The sequence below is a fragment of the Oryx dammah genome, unplaced genomic scaffold (genome assembly GCF_014754425.2).
Source record: "Oryx dammah isolate SB20612 unplaced genomic scaffold, SCBI_Odam_1.1 HiC_scaffold_26, whole genome shotgun sequence".
Classification (NCBI taxonomy): Eukaryota; Metazoa; Chordata; class Mammalia; order Artiodactyla; family Bovidae; genus Oryx; species Oryx dammah.
Window position 1 is genome coordinate 57,767,058 of NW_024070210.1, and position 17,029 is coordinate 57,784,086.

General features: G+C 39.6%; 2 protein-coding genes across 6 annotated transcripts in view; both read right to left on the minus strand.

Moving 5' to 3' along the window:
• Nucleotides 1–17,029, minus strand: part of GNG2 (G protein subunit gamma 2) — a 132,900-nt gene that overhangs the window by 24,863 nt on the left and 91,008 nt on the right. The window lies entirely within an intron of this gene.
• Nucleotides 6,861–7,419, minus strand: LOC120853102 (cytochrome c). The gene has a single exon (XM_040226742.1). It carries the CDS (start codon nt 7,353–7,355, stop codon nt 7,038–7,040), a length of 318 nt encoding a protein of 105 aa, XP_040082676.1. The 5' UTR covers nt 7,356–7,419; the 3' UTR covers nt 6,861–7,037.

Below are 17,029 nucleotides of genomic sequence, written 5' to 3' on the forward strand. Positions count from 1 at the left end.
GGAAGGAGACCTCTGTGCAAGTAGAGTTGGAAAGTGGGAAGGTGGAGTGTTGAGATAGGAAAAGAAGAGGGATGAGACAGGACACAAGTCCAGAAATGCAGGGGAAAGAATACATAAAACCTAAATGGTCTTGAAACCATTTCCCTCATATTGGGACTTGAACCCATGTGCCAGTATTTGAACCTAGCCAAAACCTAGTTTGGGACTCAAACCCACATGGCCAGAACTCAAATCCAGCTAAAACCCTGCTTGGGACTTGAACTCATGATCTTTTCATTAGAACACACTTACCTGATGTCTGAACTTACTGAGGCTCAGGTTCTTTATGTTTCAGAGCAGAAGGAATTCAGTGAGAGGCAAAGTGACAGGCAAGAAGCAGATTTACTAATAATATAGGATGCTTGTAAGAGATGCCAATGGGCAGGCAAGGGAGCTCTGCCCAGAGGACTGAGTGGGTTACAATTTATAATGGAAAAGGGTCGTTCCCCCTTTTTCAAGTAGACATAGATGCAGACATAAGGCATACATCACTAGCTCCTCCTTCATATTAGGCAGGAAAGTGCTTGACCCTATGAGGTCAGGGGCTTCCCAGGGGGTGCCAGTGGTAAGGAACCCGCCTGCCAATGCAGGCAGGAGACATAAGAGATACAGGTTCCATCCCCAGGTCAGGAAGATCCCCCTGGATGAGGGCGGATCTCTTGTCTTGAGAATCCCATGGACAGACGAACTGGGCAGGCTACAGTTCTGCTGCTGCTAAGTCGCTTCAGTCACGTCTGCTTCAGTACATAGGGTTGCAAAGAATCGCACGACTGAAGAACTGAGCATGCATGCACTATGAGGTCTAGAATTATGGTATGCAGGAAGGGTGGTAACATTTTTCTTCCATCTAATGGCCTGGGGTGTATATTGCGGTTTTGCTCATGGTTTTATACTTAAGCAAGTCTGCTTCAGTGAACAATGTTCCAATAGGCTTCTCAAGCGATCATTAACTTACAGTGGCCTCCTAAGGTTTCCTAGGTTTCCTTCTCTATCTATAGTCTCCTACCAGGACTTCTACAACTACCTGTATAACTATGCTATTCTATCCCTTTCAGTCTTAAGAAAAAAAGGAGACAAAGGGTTTGGTTTGTGCTTCTAGTTTTAGAAAGATCCTGTATATTTTTGTTTTACCATATGACCCCCCAAAATCTAGGGCCACTTTTAGAATCACTTAGTGTATTTTCTTCTTTTTCACCTTCAGCTGCTTTCCCACAAAAGCAATGAAGAAATCCCCCTCGCAAAAACTGAAAGAACTATAGAGTCCTAGACCAGTGTTCCAAAGAAGTATGTAATATTGAGATTTATAAGAAATATATTTGGTCTTTGATCTGTTCTTGGCTCAGAGCTCCTAAAACCCTTGTAATCTCCTACGGTAATAGAAGTAAAGGTCTTTTGTTATGTTAATGAGGTGACTTTTGGAAAGCTCTTAAGCAACCTGGGGATGGCAGTGGGGAGGGGGGAGCTGTTTGCCAGGAGAACCAACCATGTAATTAGAGGGTTGGAACTTTCAGTACCTACCCCCCACCCCAACTTCCTGGAAGGGAGAAAGGTTGGAGGTTGAATCAATAGCCAGTGGCCAATGATTTAATTAATTGTGACTATATAAAGGAGTCTCCATAAAGACTCAAAAGGACACGGTGTGGAGAGCTTCCTGGTTGATGAATTCCTGACGATTGTGGAAGAGCGGTCTACCTAGAGAGGGTACTGGAGCTCTGCACATTGTCCCCACATCTTGCCCTTTCATCTGGCTGTTTCTGAGTTACATTCTTTCATAATCAACTGGTAACCTAGTATATAAAATGTTTCTCTGAGTTCTGTAATAGTAAATTAATCAAATCCAAGTACTTTATATTTTCAAATATTAGAAAATATATTTCAAATATTTGAAATATATTTTCAAATATTAAAGATTTTTGCATCAATCTTCATGAGATTATTGCTCTCTTCAGCTTTTCTTTTCTTTTTCTTTATTCCTTCTTTATTTCTCCCCCTCTCTCTCCTTTTTTATCCTTCTACCTCTCCTTAGCTTTGGTGTCAGGATAATGCTGCTGCTGCTGCTAAGTCGCTTTAGTCTTGTCCGACTCTATGCGACCCATAGATGGCAGCCCACCTCATCCCTAGGATTCTCCAGGCAAGAACACTGGAGTGGGTTGCCATTTCCTTCTCTAATGCATGAAAGTGAAAAGTGAAAGTGAAGTCGCTCAGTCGTGTCTGACTCCTAGCGACCCCATGGACTGCAGCCTATCAGGCTCCTCCGTCCATGGGATTTTCCAGGCAAGAGTACTGGAGTGGGTTGCCATTTCCTTCTCCAATGCTACTGTATGCCAAATATTTGATAGAAACCATTGATCATATCATCTCATATCACCAAAACCAAGGAGGAGGTCATGGAAACCTCTCTGATTTATAGCCAGATAGGGGGAGTGGGGAGAAGGCAGTCTTGGAGGATTCAACCCTTAACCTATGGAACCAGATGCTGTCCCTGGGCAGACAGTGTGAGAACTAAAGAATTAAGTTAAATTGCAGGACAGTCAACTGCATGAGAGGATTGCCTTTTGGTGTGAAGGGTACCTGCATGTCAACACACAGTTCAGATCTCAATTGCAAGCCCAGGTTGTACTTCTGACTGACTGGCTATAATTTTTTTGAGTATATACCTAGAAATAGAGTTGTTGGATCATTGGGTAAGATTATTTTTAATTCTTTGAGGGACAGCAATACTGTCTTCCACAACAGCAGTGTCGTTTTACTTTATCACTAAAAGTGCATAAGGGTTCCAGTTTCTCCTCATCCTCATAAACACATTATTATCTTTTTTTTTTTTTTGAAAGTAGACATCCTAATAGTGTGAGGTAGTATCTCCTGCAGTTTGATTTGCATTTCAATGATTAGTGATGTTGAGCACCTTTTCATGTATTCATTGGCCATTTGGGTATCTTTTTTGGAAAAATGTCTATTCAAGCCTTTTGCCCATTTTATAATAAAATCAGGTTTGCTACTATTGAACTTTAGGAATTTTCTATATATTCTGGATATTAACCTCCAATCACACATATGGTTTGGCAATAGCGTACTGTGATGCATAAAAGTTTTTAATTTTGTGAAGTCCAGTTTTTCTATTTTTTCTTTTGTTGCCTATGCCTTTGATGTTAGGCCAGGAAATCACTGCCAACTCCAATGCTGTGAAGGTTATGCTCCATTTTGTTTTGAAGGAGAGAAGAATATACTAACCTCAAAATATATCATGATGGTATATTGATGATATTGAATTAAAGTTATTTAAGAAAACAGTCATGAAAGAAGATCACTCTTACTCTCTGTGTCCCCTTGAAACCAAGAAATAAGTCTCCCATATGAAATACCCACCCTCTACCAGGAAGGTAGAAGTTATCCTAATTGCCAGAGATGGGGAATTCAGGGCCAAGAGGGCTGTATCAACAAACCTTGTAACCTCTTCCTTAATTTGCTACCCCAAACCTGAACTCTGTTGTCTAGTCAATTCTTCACAAACATACTGTTTCCCTGGCTAAAAGGTTAAAAGCTGCCTGCTTTGGTCACTTCTTTGAGTCTCATATCTTTATGGGCTCTTCTATGTACAAAATCAAATACAGTTTTCTCCTGTTAATCTTCAGTTCAGTTCAGTCGCTCAGTCGTGTCCGACTCTTTGCGACCCCATGAATCTCAGCACACCAGGCCTCCCTGTCCATCACCAACTCCCGGAGTTCACTCAGATTCATGTCCATTGAGTCAGTGATGCCATCCAGCCATCTCATCCTCGGTCATCCCCTTCTCCTCCTGTCCCCAATCCCTCCCAGCATCAGAGTCTTTTCCAATGAGTCAACTCTTCGCATGAGGTGGCCAAAGTATTGGAGTTTCAGCTTTAGTATCATTCCCTCCAAAGAAATCCCAGGGCTGATCTCCTTCAGAATGGACCGACTGGATCTCCTTGCAGTCCAAGGGACTCTCAAGAGTCTTCTCCAACACCACACTTCAAAAGCATCAATTCTTCGGCACTCAGCCTTCTTCACAGTCCAACTCTCACATCCACACATGACCACTGGAAAAACCATAGCCTTGACTAGATGGACCTTTGTTGGCAAAGTAATGTCTCTGCTTTTGAATATGCTATCTAGGTTGGTCATAACTGTCCTTCTAAGGAGTAAGCGTCTTTTAATTTCATGGCTGCAGTCACCATCTGCAGTGATTTTGGAGCCCCAAAAAATAAAGTCTGACACTGTTTCCACTGTTTCCCCATCTATTTACCATGAAGTGATGGGACCAGATGCCATGATCTTTGTTTTCTGAATGTTGAGCTTTAAGCCAACTTTTTCACTCTCCACTTTCACTTTCATCAAGAGGCTTTTTAGTTCCTCTTCACTTTCTGCCATGAGGGTGGTGTCATCTGCATATCTGATATTTCTCCTGGCAATCTTGATTCCAGCTTGTGTTCTTCCAGCCCAACGTTTCTCATGATATACTCTGCATAGAAGTTAAATAAGCAGAGTGACAATATACAGCCTTGACATACTCCTTTTCCTATTTGGAACTAGTCTGTTGTTCCATGTCCAGTTCTAACTGTTGCTTCCTGACAATCTTATGTCAATTTAATTATTAGAGTAATCAAAGAAAAAGTGTTCATCCTCTACAGCTTAGGTGCCCAAAATGGGGCTTTCCCCTGGGTGGACACTGTTCACCTTTGGGCTGCTGCAGTGGAGAGATCCTGGGACCTCTGGCAAGTGCTGGCAGAAGGAAAGAATTCTTACCCAATCTGTCTCCCAGATCTCTGCCTGCAACATGTGGTAGAAATGAGAATGGTAAGAGTCCTTTTCTTTTTCTAAATTCAGATTAGTAGGAGAAAATATTTGTATGAGTTAGTTTTTTGGGTACAGCAACTTGTAAAGATTTGTTATGAGTATGCTTGCTATCTATTGATTCCTTTTCTTCTAGAGATGGTGATTGTTTTCCTTTTCCTCCAACTTTTGTGTCATTTCTCATAAGGAGAAAAACCATAGGGTAGAATGCAGGGGTAAGTTCTGTAAGCCTGTTGTTTGAGCTGCCTTCATATCCTGATGAGTTCATGGTTTTTATCAGACTGGCATCTATTTAGACAAACTTTGCTCTGGGCTCTCTAATGTAAGAGAGTAAAGTTTTCCTTTCATCTTGTTCTATATCCTGAGAGCATGACTGTAACCAGTAAGAATATTCTCTGGTTTCTGCTAGCTGGAGGGTACAAATAATAGGGTGCATATGGTGGCCAGTTGAATAGACTGAATTCCAAGGCATGAAGTCACAAGCATTGTGCTCTTTGTCCAACCATTTCAGCTTTCAGGGGAGTTTGTCATAAAGGGTCCTCGTCCATAAGGGGTCTTTGTCATCTCAGCCTTCGTTGTCTAGTTAGTGCTGGAGAAGTCTCATTCTATTAATGCCTGCCCGGTTTCGCAGATTAGTAGGTCTGTGACTAGAGCAGCCTTGCATTCTTGTCAGAGACTAGAGACACATTGCAATACACCATTCTTACTGCCTGGGACAACAAAGGTCTTTGCTTTCTTAGGCTAAATCTGGGAACAAACTTTCTGGATCTTCTGAGGGCTGTATCTTTTGCACTTTCCTTTGGGATGCCTCTTGCATCCATGGTTAAATCATATAAAGGCTTTTTGGTTTGAGTCACTATTGTGATGAATATAAGTTCCTACTCATCAATGACCAGACAAAGGATCCTTTGAACTGGCCATGTTCCAAAAAAAGAGTTTTTTATGGAGGCTCTCACCCATAACAACGTTTTACTGGTACCTATGGCAAGACCAAATTAAAAGGAGAACACAATGGAACACAATCACCATAGCCTTAGCGACTCTCTTAGCAAGATGAAAGAACAGACATTAGACTTAGAACATAAATTAAAGACCACATCCAACATATTCCCCTTCATCTCCTCAGAAACTTCTCTTAGTTCTCCAGCTCCTCCATATTCCCCAGAAAATCCCTTAAACACTCAGCCGCCTGTTTGAACCTCCCTTTCTCTAAAAGATTTATAGAGAACACTCTGATCTCTAGGCCTCAAATATATAGGTTACTCTTGTAAAAGATGAAAGCTAAGAAGTAGATTTAACAGAAGCAACCAGGATGGAGAGTAAGGGTCTCTTTGCTATCCCTTACAGCTCCTTGCCTGTAGGGACTCTGTCATCAGGCTCTGCCAGCTTTGGCTCTTTCCATACAGTGTCCTTTGCCCTTTGCAGATGTATCCTGGACACCCCTACTCCTACCCCATGGACATCACAAAGAATTCATACCCCCTAGAGATCTTTCAAATTATAAAACCCTTTTTATCTTCACCTTCAGAAGATCCTACCAAATTTAAAGAGGTATTAAAAAGATTAGTGGCCATTTACAACCCTTTTTACAGAGGAAAACAGATGACCAGAATTTCTCCCAGGCCCTCCTATTAAATGGTCAGGAAATGGATCAGCTGGAGGCTGATGTTTAGCAAATGTATCAATATTCCGTCTTTCTATATATTATGTGCAAAGGTACACTTAGAAAAAGGAGGACATCCAAAGGTCTTTGTAACATGCTTTGTACAGACTTTTTAAAGGCATACTGCATTAAGCCCTGAAGATCCAGAATATAGAAATCTTTCAATTTCCTCCTTAATAGGAAATTTTCTCCTAAATTTAACAAGGTAAATTCAAAAGTCCTGGATGGATAGTCAACCTCTAAGCATTGTGATAGAAGCAGCTACCTAATTCTTTAAAGATAGCTTGCAGGAATTCAGGAGAAAAAAGGAATTACAATCAACAATACTTGATTTATCTGCTTGAATCTTTTTTTTTGTTTGTTTAGCCACAGACCAATCTTATTTAAATCAGGACTGTCCAACAGAATTATTCCATCAGCCATTCATGATCTGAATTCTAGTGGATGAGATCAATTTAAATATGGTACACATAGAAAGTCATGAGACACTTCTGTTTCATAATAAATAAGGCAGTGGCCAACTATTACTCATTGGTAGCTTTTTTGAGATAAGCTATCAAGTCCTCCCTCTCTCCCTTCTTCTTAATGCCAGCAAAGATCATCTTGGTTCCAGGGATGTACTTCTTGGGATTCTCCAAGTACTCCATCAGCGTCTCCTCTCCCCAGGTGATACCTTTGTTTTTGTTGGCATCTGTGTAAGAGAATCCAGGAGCCTGACCTGTCTTTCGTCCAAACAGACCATGGAGGTTTGGCCCAGTCTTGTGCTTCCCTCCCTTTTCCACAGTATGGCACTGGGCACACTTCTGAACAAAAATCTTCTTGCCCTTCTCAACATCACCCATTTTTAAATCGTTCTTTTTCTGTGCGCGACAGAGAAGTTCCCGCTCGCAAGCCGAACGTCCCGCTTTCTCTCTGCTTGAATCTTTAAAAAACAACAGCATAACTTTGAAAGCAACTCAAAGTCCACTTAGACCTTTTCCCGTTTGCCTTCAGGTGTTTGCAGATATTATTAAAAAAAAATCAGGACACTGAAAGTACAATTGTCCTGACTTAAGGGAAAGAAGGGGCTTCCCTGGTGGCGCAGAGGTTAAAGCGTCTGCCTGCAATGTGGGAGACCTGGGTTCGATCCCTGGGTCGGGAAGATCCCCTGGAGAAGGAAATGGCAACCCACTCCAGTATTCTTGCCTGGAGAATCCCAAAGGAGCTTGGTGGGCACGACTGAGCGACTTCACTTTCACTTTCAGTTTCAAGGGAAAGAAGAAAAAAAATTAAACAGCAATTATCCTAGATTTCTGATAATGAAGACACACCAAAATTCCTAGGAGAAAACTTACATTCTTTCCTTGTCCCTTGAAGATGTAAATCTTATCATGTATTTATAATGAAAATACCTCAGAAGGTAAATAAAACACTGCTCACAACTGCCTAAAACACAAGATAAAAAAGGGGGGGGAGGTTTTTAAAAATATAAACTGCTATAAAACTCATTTGCCTAAATCAAGTCCACAGTGTTCAAAAGACTGTCAAGGACGATCTTGTCAAGGACAAATACAAACTTAAAAGTCTTTTGCACAAACATTAGTAGAAAGCTTTAGCCATTTGAGAGAGTAACCTTAACGTGTTCTGTTTGACAGAAATAAAACTTGAATTCAACTGTTATTTATAAACTAGTGACCCAGATGATCACGATGGCGAGATCACTCATCTAGAGCCAAACATCTTGGAATGTGAAGTCAAGTGGGCCTTAGAAAGCATCACTACGAACAAAGCTAGTGGAAATGATAGAATTCCAGGTGAGCTATTTCAAGTCCTGAAAGAGGATGCTGTGAAAGTGCTGCACTCATGCCAGCAAATTTGGAAAACTCAGCAGTGGCCACAGGACTGGAAAAGGTCAGTTTTCATTCCAGTCCCAAAGAAAGGCAATGCCAAAGAATGCTCAAACTACTGCACAATTGCACTCATCTCACATGCTAGTAAAGTAATGCTCAAAATTCTCCAAGCCAGGCTTCAGCAATATGTGAACCGTGAACTTCCAGATGTTCAAGCTGGTTTTAGAAAAGGCAGAGGAACCAGAGATCAAATTGCCTACACCCGCTTGATCATGGAAAAAGCAAGAGAGTTCCAGAAAAAGATCTATTTCTGCTTTATTGACTATGCCAAAGTCTTTGACTGTGTGGATCACAACAAACTGTGGAAAATTCTGAAAGAGATGGGAATACCAGACCACCTGACCTGCCTCTTGAGAAACCTATATGCAGCTCAGGAAGCAACTGTTAGAACTGGACATGGAACAACAGACTGGTTCCAAATAGGAAAAGGAGTATGTCAAGGCTGTATATTGTCACCCTGCTTATTTAACTTCTATGCAGAGTACATCATGAGAAATGCTGGGCTGGAAGAAGCACAAGCTGGAATCAAGATTGCCGGGAGAAATATCAATAACCTCAGATATGCAGATGACACCACCCTCATGGCAGAAAGTGAAGAGGAACTAAAAAGCCTCTTGGTGAAAGTGAAAGTGGAGAGTGAAAAAGTTGGCTTAAGGCTCAACATTCAGAAAACGAAGATCATGGCATCCGGTCCCATCACTTCATGGCAAATAGATGGGGAAACAGTGGAGATAGTGTCAGACTTTATTCTTTTGGGCTCCAAAATCACTGCAGATAGTGATTGCAGCCATGAAATTAAAAGATGCTTACTCCTTGGAACGAAAGTTATGACCAACCTAGATAGCATATTCAAAAGCAGAGACATTACTTTGCCAACAAAGGTCCGTCTAGTCAAGGCTATGGTTTTTCCAGTGGTCGTGTATGGATGTGAGAGTTGGACTGTAAAGAAAGCTGAGCGCCGAAGAATTGATGCTTTTGAAGTGTGGTGTTGGAGAAGACTCTTGAGAGTCCCTTGGACTGCAAGGAGATCCAACCAGCCCATTCTGAAGGAGATCAGTCCTGGGTGTTCATGGGAAGGACTGATGCTAAAGCTGAAACTCCAATACTTTGGCCACCTCATGCAAAGAGTTGACTCATTGGAAGAGACCCTGATGCTGGGAGGGACTGGGGGCAGGAGGAGAAGGGGACAACAGAGGATGTGATGGCTGGATGGCATCACTGACTCGATGGACATGAGTTTGAGTAAACTCTGGGAGTTGGTGATGGACAGGGAGGCCTGGCGTGCTGCGATTCATGGGGTTGCAAAGAGTTGGACACGATTGAGTGACTGGACTGAATTGAAGTGAACTGAACTGAGTGTTATTTTATTGTACCTGATTCATGGCTCAAGTTTAAGAACAAAAACTATAAAGTCTCTGCAATCTGTCTGCATATTTACATATGTCTATAAAAATAGGTTATGTGTATGTGATATTTCCTACCTCTGCATAGTATTAACAAAATCATTTTGCAACTCAGCTCTATTTAACTGGCCTACACTTTAGCTCTTATGAATTAAGCATCCCTAAAACTCAGAAATATAGAAACCAACTCAAATGTTTTTCAAGTGCATGTGATGTGGGATAATCTTTGCTAAGTAAACACTAGTTTAAGTTTGTTGGTTTAATTAAAATATACATGTCTTCAGAGTTATCAGCATTAAGTATAATGCAGACATGCAACTTTTATTCTACCTGGGTTTGTGTGTGTTAGTCTCTCAGTCATGTCCAACTCTTTGTGACTCCATGGACTGCAGCCCACCAGGCTCCTCTGTACCTGGATTTACTAGCCAAGTAAGCTCATGATAGCCCTGCTGAAAAATCTGTAAACAAGAAAAATAACTTAAAATGATGGCTGGCTGTTTTGCTGTTTATGAAATTTTCATGAGTGATCTAGATATGACTGTTGGGAACAACTGAATTAAATAAATGTAAAGTAGGATAAAAATTTTTAAGTGAACTTTTCAATAATAATTATGTTTTAAGATGTCATCTTAAATAGTTTCCCAAATGTCTTTGGTAACTTACATTTTTAGAGTTTTGCTCAGTTAAATTAAGTGATAGAAATTTATTGATTATCTACATAATTTCCAAATGAGATAAAACACAGGAATATCAATTCTTGAACTTTTGGTTTCTTATGACAGAGATACTGAAAATATATCTGGGTCTATTAGTAAACATATGTAGCACATTGAAAGGTTACAATACAAAGAAACATGTTTCCAGAAATTATAAAATGTATTCATAAATTTGCCAATCCAAAAATATTGGTATAATGTACAGTTCATAACTGCTTACTTCTTGGTTTTTACTAGAAATTAATGCTTTTAAGAGTTAAAAACTCTTTATAAATGTAATTGAAATTACTAAAGATAATAAGAAAAACGTCTCTATGCAAGGAAAATTGGTTGCATTTAGGTAAAAAATGTGGTATGAAGATGCATTTTTGTTAAGAAAAATGACGATAACTTTATCCTAAATTAAGGTTGGTTATTTCACAATGGGAGAAAGAGAAACGAAGACAAATTAAATTGAAAATAGAAAGTTGGGAAGTGAGGAGAGAATTTTATCTTGTGCAATCAAGTTGGTTAAAATATAAGAGTTTAAAAAACAAGCTTTAATATCAATAGTGTGCTTATGTAAAATTCAGTTCAGTTCAGTCATTCAGTCATGTCCAACTCTTTGCAACCCCATGGACTGCAGCATGCCAGGCTTCCCTGTCCATCACCAACTCTAGGAGCTCGCTCAAACTCATGATCATTGAGTCCATGATGCCATCCAACCACCTCATCCTCTGTTGTCCCCTTCTCCTCCTGCCTTCAATCTTTTCCAGCATCAGGGTCTTTTCAAATGAGTCAGTACTTCGCATGAGGTGGCCAAAGTATCGGAGTTTCAGCTTCAGCATCAGTCCTTCCAATGAATATTTAGGACTGATTTCCTTTAGGATGGACTGGTTGGATCTCCTTGCAGTCCAAGGGACTCTCAAGAGTCTTCTCCAACACCACAGTTCAAAAGCATCAATTCTTTGGTGCTCAGCTTTCTTTATGGTCCAACTCTCACATCCATACATGACTACTGGAAAAACCATAGCTTTGACTAGACAGACCTTTATTAGCAAAGTAATGTCTCTGCTTTTTAATACGCTGTCTAGGTTGGTCATAGCTTTTCTTCCAAGGAGTAAGCGTCTTTTATTTCATGGCTGCAGTCACCATCTGCAGCGATTTTGGAGCCCCCCAAAATAAAGTCTATCACTGTTTCCATTGTTTCCTGATTTATTTGCCATGAAGCGATGGGACCGGATGCCATGATCATAGTTTTTTGTATGTTGAGTTTCAAGCCATCTTTTTTACTCTCCTCTTTCACTTTCATCAGAGGCTCCTCAGTTCTTCCTTGCTTTCTGCCATAAGATGGTGTCATCTGCATATCTGAAGTTATTGATATTTCTCCCAGCAATCCTGATTCCAGCTTGTGCTTCATCCAGTGTGCTTATATTTGTATGTTATGTTATATTTGTATGTTATAAAATATACAAGTGTGTTTTATGATATATGTATAGGTATATTCCAGAAATTAGATGAAATTTCTAGAAATCTGGTATGTCCAGGCATAATGTGATCACTATATCTTAGAATGTATGTTACAGAAATAACTAAATTTCCTTGTTAATAGTATTGTAACGAGCTCTTATTAGATCTTTAATCCTGGACATTTTAAAGTCTTTTGTCATTTACAGTTATTGTTTTATTTTGATGACTTTCACAAATGTGTTTCATATTCAGAGAAATTCATGGAAAGGGCTCTGAGGAGTTCTGTGGATTACAGGCTTTTGACAACTTTCAGATAATACCACTGAATCAGGTAGGGATTTATAGAACTCTAAGGAAAACTGGATTCATAAAACTGCTAACCAAAGATCAAGAATTAACTACATGGGATGGAATAAAGATGATTACAATTTTTATGACTTTTTGTTTGAAACATTGCTAGTTCTTCAATGTTTTGTTTTTCCAGATTCAAAGAAAAATTTTTTTTCTTTTCTCAAGCTATTAAGACTTAGAGCAATTTGGTAAAGTATAATTTTGTGAACAAAGATGAAGCATTTACTTTTTCATCCCTCCAGAATTAAGAAATTCTCAATGAATATTCTTATTTTCATGGCAGTATAATTATTTGCACAAATTCAGTAAGAATTTGTTCTCCTTGTAACAGGACACAGTTAGAAACATTGTTTATATTACCAGGGCTTTCATTAGAATGTTTATTTAAGAGAGACATACATAGATTCAAATATGACCAGAAAGTTTTAGGGAATTAAGGTTGACTTTATGGAGCCAATAAAGCCCTTTGTAAAAATTAGCCAATCCTGTTTACAAGGTTCCTGGCAGCCTTGTCTGGTGAGTAAGGAAGGTCACCTCCTGGCAAGCCTGGGAACCTTAGGATATTTTGCAGATCTCAAAAAGAGGAAAATGCATCCAAATCTACATGTAAAGTTTGATGGAAAATCTTTTGCATGGCTTCCTAGCCTAGAGAGGCTTTTAAGAGTTTAATTTGAGATTTTTTATAAAAAGTTTCAGCAAAGCAAAGTTTGGAAGAGTCTATATGGTTAATACTATTCTTGCTACACTTAAGTAAATAATCAGGCAAAGTTTGTTGCAATTATACTTAACCTGTGAACAAGTTAGTCTTATTATGGTTATCTTTAATGGAAATGGAGATAATTATAGTGAAAAGTTCCCCGCCCGCCCCTCCCCCGACATTTTCTTCTAAGAATTTTATAGTTTTAGCTCTTACGTTTATGTCTTTGATCCATTTTGAGTTAATTTTTGTATATGGTAAGGGTCCAACTCTATTAACTTTTTTTTTTTGCATGTGGATATCTGGTTTTCCCAGCACCATTTGTTGAAAAGATTGTTCATTCTCTACTGAATGGTCTCACCATTGTTGTTGAAAACTATTTGTCTATATATGTGAGAGTTTATTTCTGGCCTCTCTATTCTATTTATCTATCTTTATGCCAGTGCCCCACTTTTTTTATACTACTTTAGTTTTGTTGTAAGTAAACTGTGAATTGTGAGTCCTCCAACTTGTTCTTTTTCAAGATCCTTTCAGCTATTCAGGGCCCCTGACATTCCATACAAATTTTAGGATGGCTTTTTCTATTTCTACAAAAAATATTGCTGAAATTTTAATACAGAGTTCATTGAATCTGTAGATTGCTTTGAGTAGTACTGACATTTTAACAATATTAAGTCTTCCAATCCATGAACATGGGATGTCTTTCCATTTATTTATGTCTTTTTTGTTTTAGCAATGTTTGCAACTTTTATTGTACAAGTTTTTTATCTCCTTATTTAATTCCTAAATATTTTATTCTTTTTCATTATATCGGAACTGGAATTGTGTTCTTAATTTCCTTTCCAGATTGTTTATCATCAGGGTATAGAAATGCTACACCACTGATTCTTAATGGGGAAGAGGAAACTCTTTGTCTTCTCTCCTACCTGAGTTACCTGAGTTGAGAGTAATTGCACGCAAGGAGAAGTGTTGTTGAGGAGAGGTGTGCCTTGTGAATACAATGGGGCCAAGAAAAAGTGTTGACAGAATCCTGTTAGATGCTTAGGCAGTTTCAACTTAGACAAGCATCTTAGGCAAGCACAGATATTCTTTGCTAATGTTTCCATTTCACTTTACATGTAACCCAAACTAGGCAGAAACTATTTTTCTAAGAGAGAAGGGAATGGTTTAAATACACTGACAACTGAAATAGCCAAAAGAAAAACTCCTGAAAAGATCATGCAAAGCTTTAAAATACACACACACACATTTCTTAAAAATAAACAACAATAACAAAAAACCCTTTTAGTTAATAAGAAAGGGAGATTAATTTCTATAGACCACTTTCCCCTCAGGCTTCCCTGGTAGCTCAGTTGGTAAAGAATTTTCCTGCAATGCAGGAGGCCCCGGTTTGATTCCTGGGTCAGGAAGATCCCCTGGAGAAGGGATAGGCTACCCACTCCAGGATTGCTGGGTTTCCCTGGTGGCTCAGCTGGTAAAGAATCTGCCTGCAGTGTGGGAGACCTGGGTTCGATCTCTGGGTTGGGAGTATCTCCTGGAGAAGGGGAAGGCTACCCGCTCCAGTATTCTGGCCTGGAAAATTCCATGGGCTCCCAAAGACATGATAATGACTTTCACTTTCACTTTTCACTCCCCCTCACCTTATCAGCCTAGTCTGGACTGCTTTTCTGATGTACTGCAGGTTACCTTTGCAGGGGCCCAGCCTGGCAACCAAGTTATGGCACAAAATATGAGTGGCTACATATCCCTGAATTTGAATCAGGAACTATAACGCTGCAGATAAATTCTTTCAGAATCCTGCAGACAGTATCTCTTCTTAAAACTCTATAAGTCTACCCTCAGGAAATTCAAAATTCAATCTATTCTCCAAGCCTCACACTAGAACCACAGGCAGCAGTTCTCAGCCAAGGGAGGTATCATCCAACATGAGGCATTTGGAAATGTGCAGGGGTGGGTGGGTTCTGACGATACCTAGGGGCTACTGGCATTTAGTGAGCAGAGGCAGGAACTCTTCATGCCCTGTAGAATGCCAGGGAACAATGAATCATGCTGTTTAAAAGGCCCACGGCACCCTCAATGAGAAAGGACTCTGAAAAAATAGCCATAGAGCCATGCATGAAAAAATCTGCTCAAAGAAAGAACTCCATAAGAAAAGGTTCAACTCACTGGGCTTTTATGCTTATATCTTCTGATCCCTATCACCTTCCCAGTGAAGAATAAGTGCTCATAATTCTCATTAGCATTATTTTGCTTTACAGATATTTGGTCATATTCATGTTTAAAAAGAGCATAGTCTCTTTTTTGCAATGTACTGGTGGAATGAGATTATTCTGAGTTATATCTGCCAGTGAGGGGAAAAACAAACAACAAAAACCCCTAGAACAATTAGCTTGTGTGTGAGGGATCAGTGGAATTTTGCAAGAATGTTCTAATTATCCCACCTGGATTCCAAACCCAAGAAAATAACAGAATACATTTTATTCTTTTCAACTGAGGACAGTAGACTTCCATCCCTGAGGGTCAGGCTTGTTATGGAATAATAACCATCAGATGGTTTTCTTTCTCTAAAAATACATCCAGGATTCTAATTTCTTTTAGGAGGAATCTTTCTGTTAAGAAACTATATATTTTTTTGTCACTTAGGCTTGGGAATAAACACACAACCCCTTATTTCCGTGGCACAAAGATAAATAAATGTTTTGATCGAGGGATCTGTGCCTTGGAGACAGTAGGTTAATCGTGGAGGATTCCATTCTTTTCATACTTTAATGGTGTTTTTAAGCATGGATGCAGGCAGGCTTCCCTGAGGCCTTTCATTTTAATTATAACTCTGTGTTTCTCTGAACTGTGTTTTGATATTTGCAGTAGGTGCTGATGGGGTTTGATTTATTTGTTTTGTATATTTTCAGGTTACCATTACATTGGGAATAAAACAAACAATTTCTACGTCTAGAAAACAAATTAGAGGTTTATAGCCTTCCAGTCACTTGATGGTATCTATATTATTCTCATTTGTCAGTTAGCCCTAGCATTGGTGATTGGTTAGTAGTTACTTTCAAATTAGAGGACTAATTTCAAACTGGGCTTCCCTTATAGATCAGAGGGCAAAGAATCTGCGTGCAAAGAAGGAGACCCGGATTCAATCCCTGGGTCGGGAAGACCCCCTGGAGAAGGAAATGGCAACCCATTCTAGCATTCTTTCCTAGAGAATTCCATGGACAGACCATGGGGTCGCAAAGAGTTGGACACGACTGACCAACTAACACACAATTTCAAACTATTCCAATTTAGAATTTTTCAGAGTTTCTACAATTAGTCAGCTGAGAAAATGTATCAACTGTTCAGACCTACAACCAAAGTTTGGGCTTGGTCATTCTGTGACTCGTTTTTTGATCCTTACTCTAATTTATTCTGCAACAAGTATGTCATCATCAAATGGATTAGATTCTATATAGGAAGGACTGTTAATTATTCTTTCTTGTAAAGGTCAGAGTCAAAACACCCTAAACATATGAATAGTGGCTACACAATTGTTAGGTAGGTAGGATAGGAAACAGGAGTCCAAAATGGCAGTGGCTAAAAGACAAGGAAGGGAAAAGCCCTCGAAAATAGAACAAAGGAAGGTCAAAGGAGTGAGGACCTCAAGTAGAACAATTAGCACTCCTGGCTGGACCAATTTGCATAGGGCAGGCTGGGTGGGGGGGGGGGTTGGGGGGACATATAAAAGGAGGAGTCAAAGTGCATGCGTGTGCAACCTCGCTCGTGCGCGCGCGCTCTCTCTCTCTCTCTGAATTAAATAAGAATTGTAAAATACTCTGCCAGGTTGCAGGGTAGCTTTTTGTCAGGCATTATCCTCTCATACCAGTTGGCCATTTTGACTTGAAAAAAACAAAAGAGCACATTGCAATCTCTACTCCTCAGCAAACACCAAACTCTTTTTGGTTCTCCAGCCACAAGGGATATTTATAATCAATAAAGGATTTATTTGTCAAGCTGGTTGCTTTCCCCTCA

What these genes read in the sequence shown, in the direction of transcription:
- LOC120853102 (XM_040226742.1), bottom strand. Translation starts at nt 7,355, where the DNA reads ATGGGTGATGTTGAGAAGGGCAAGAAGATTTTTGTTCAGAAGTGTGCC.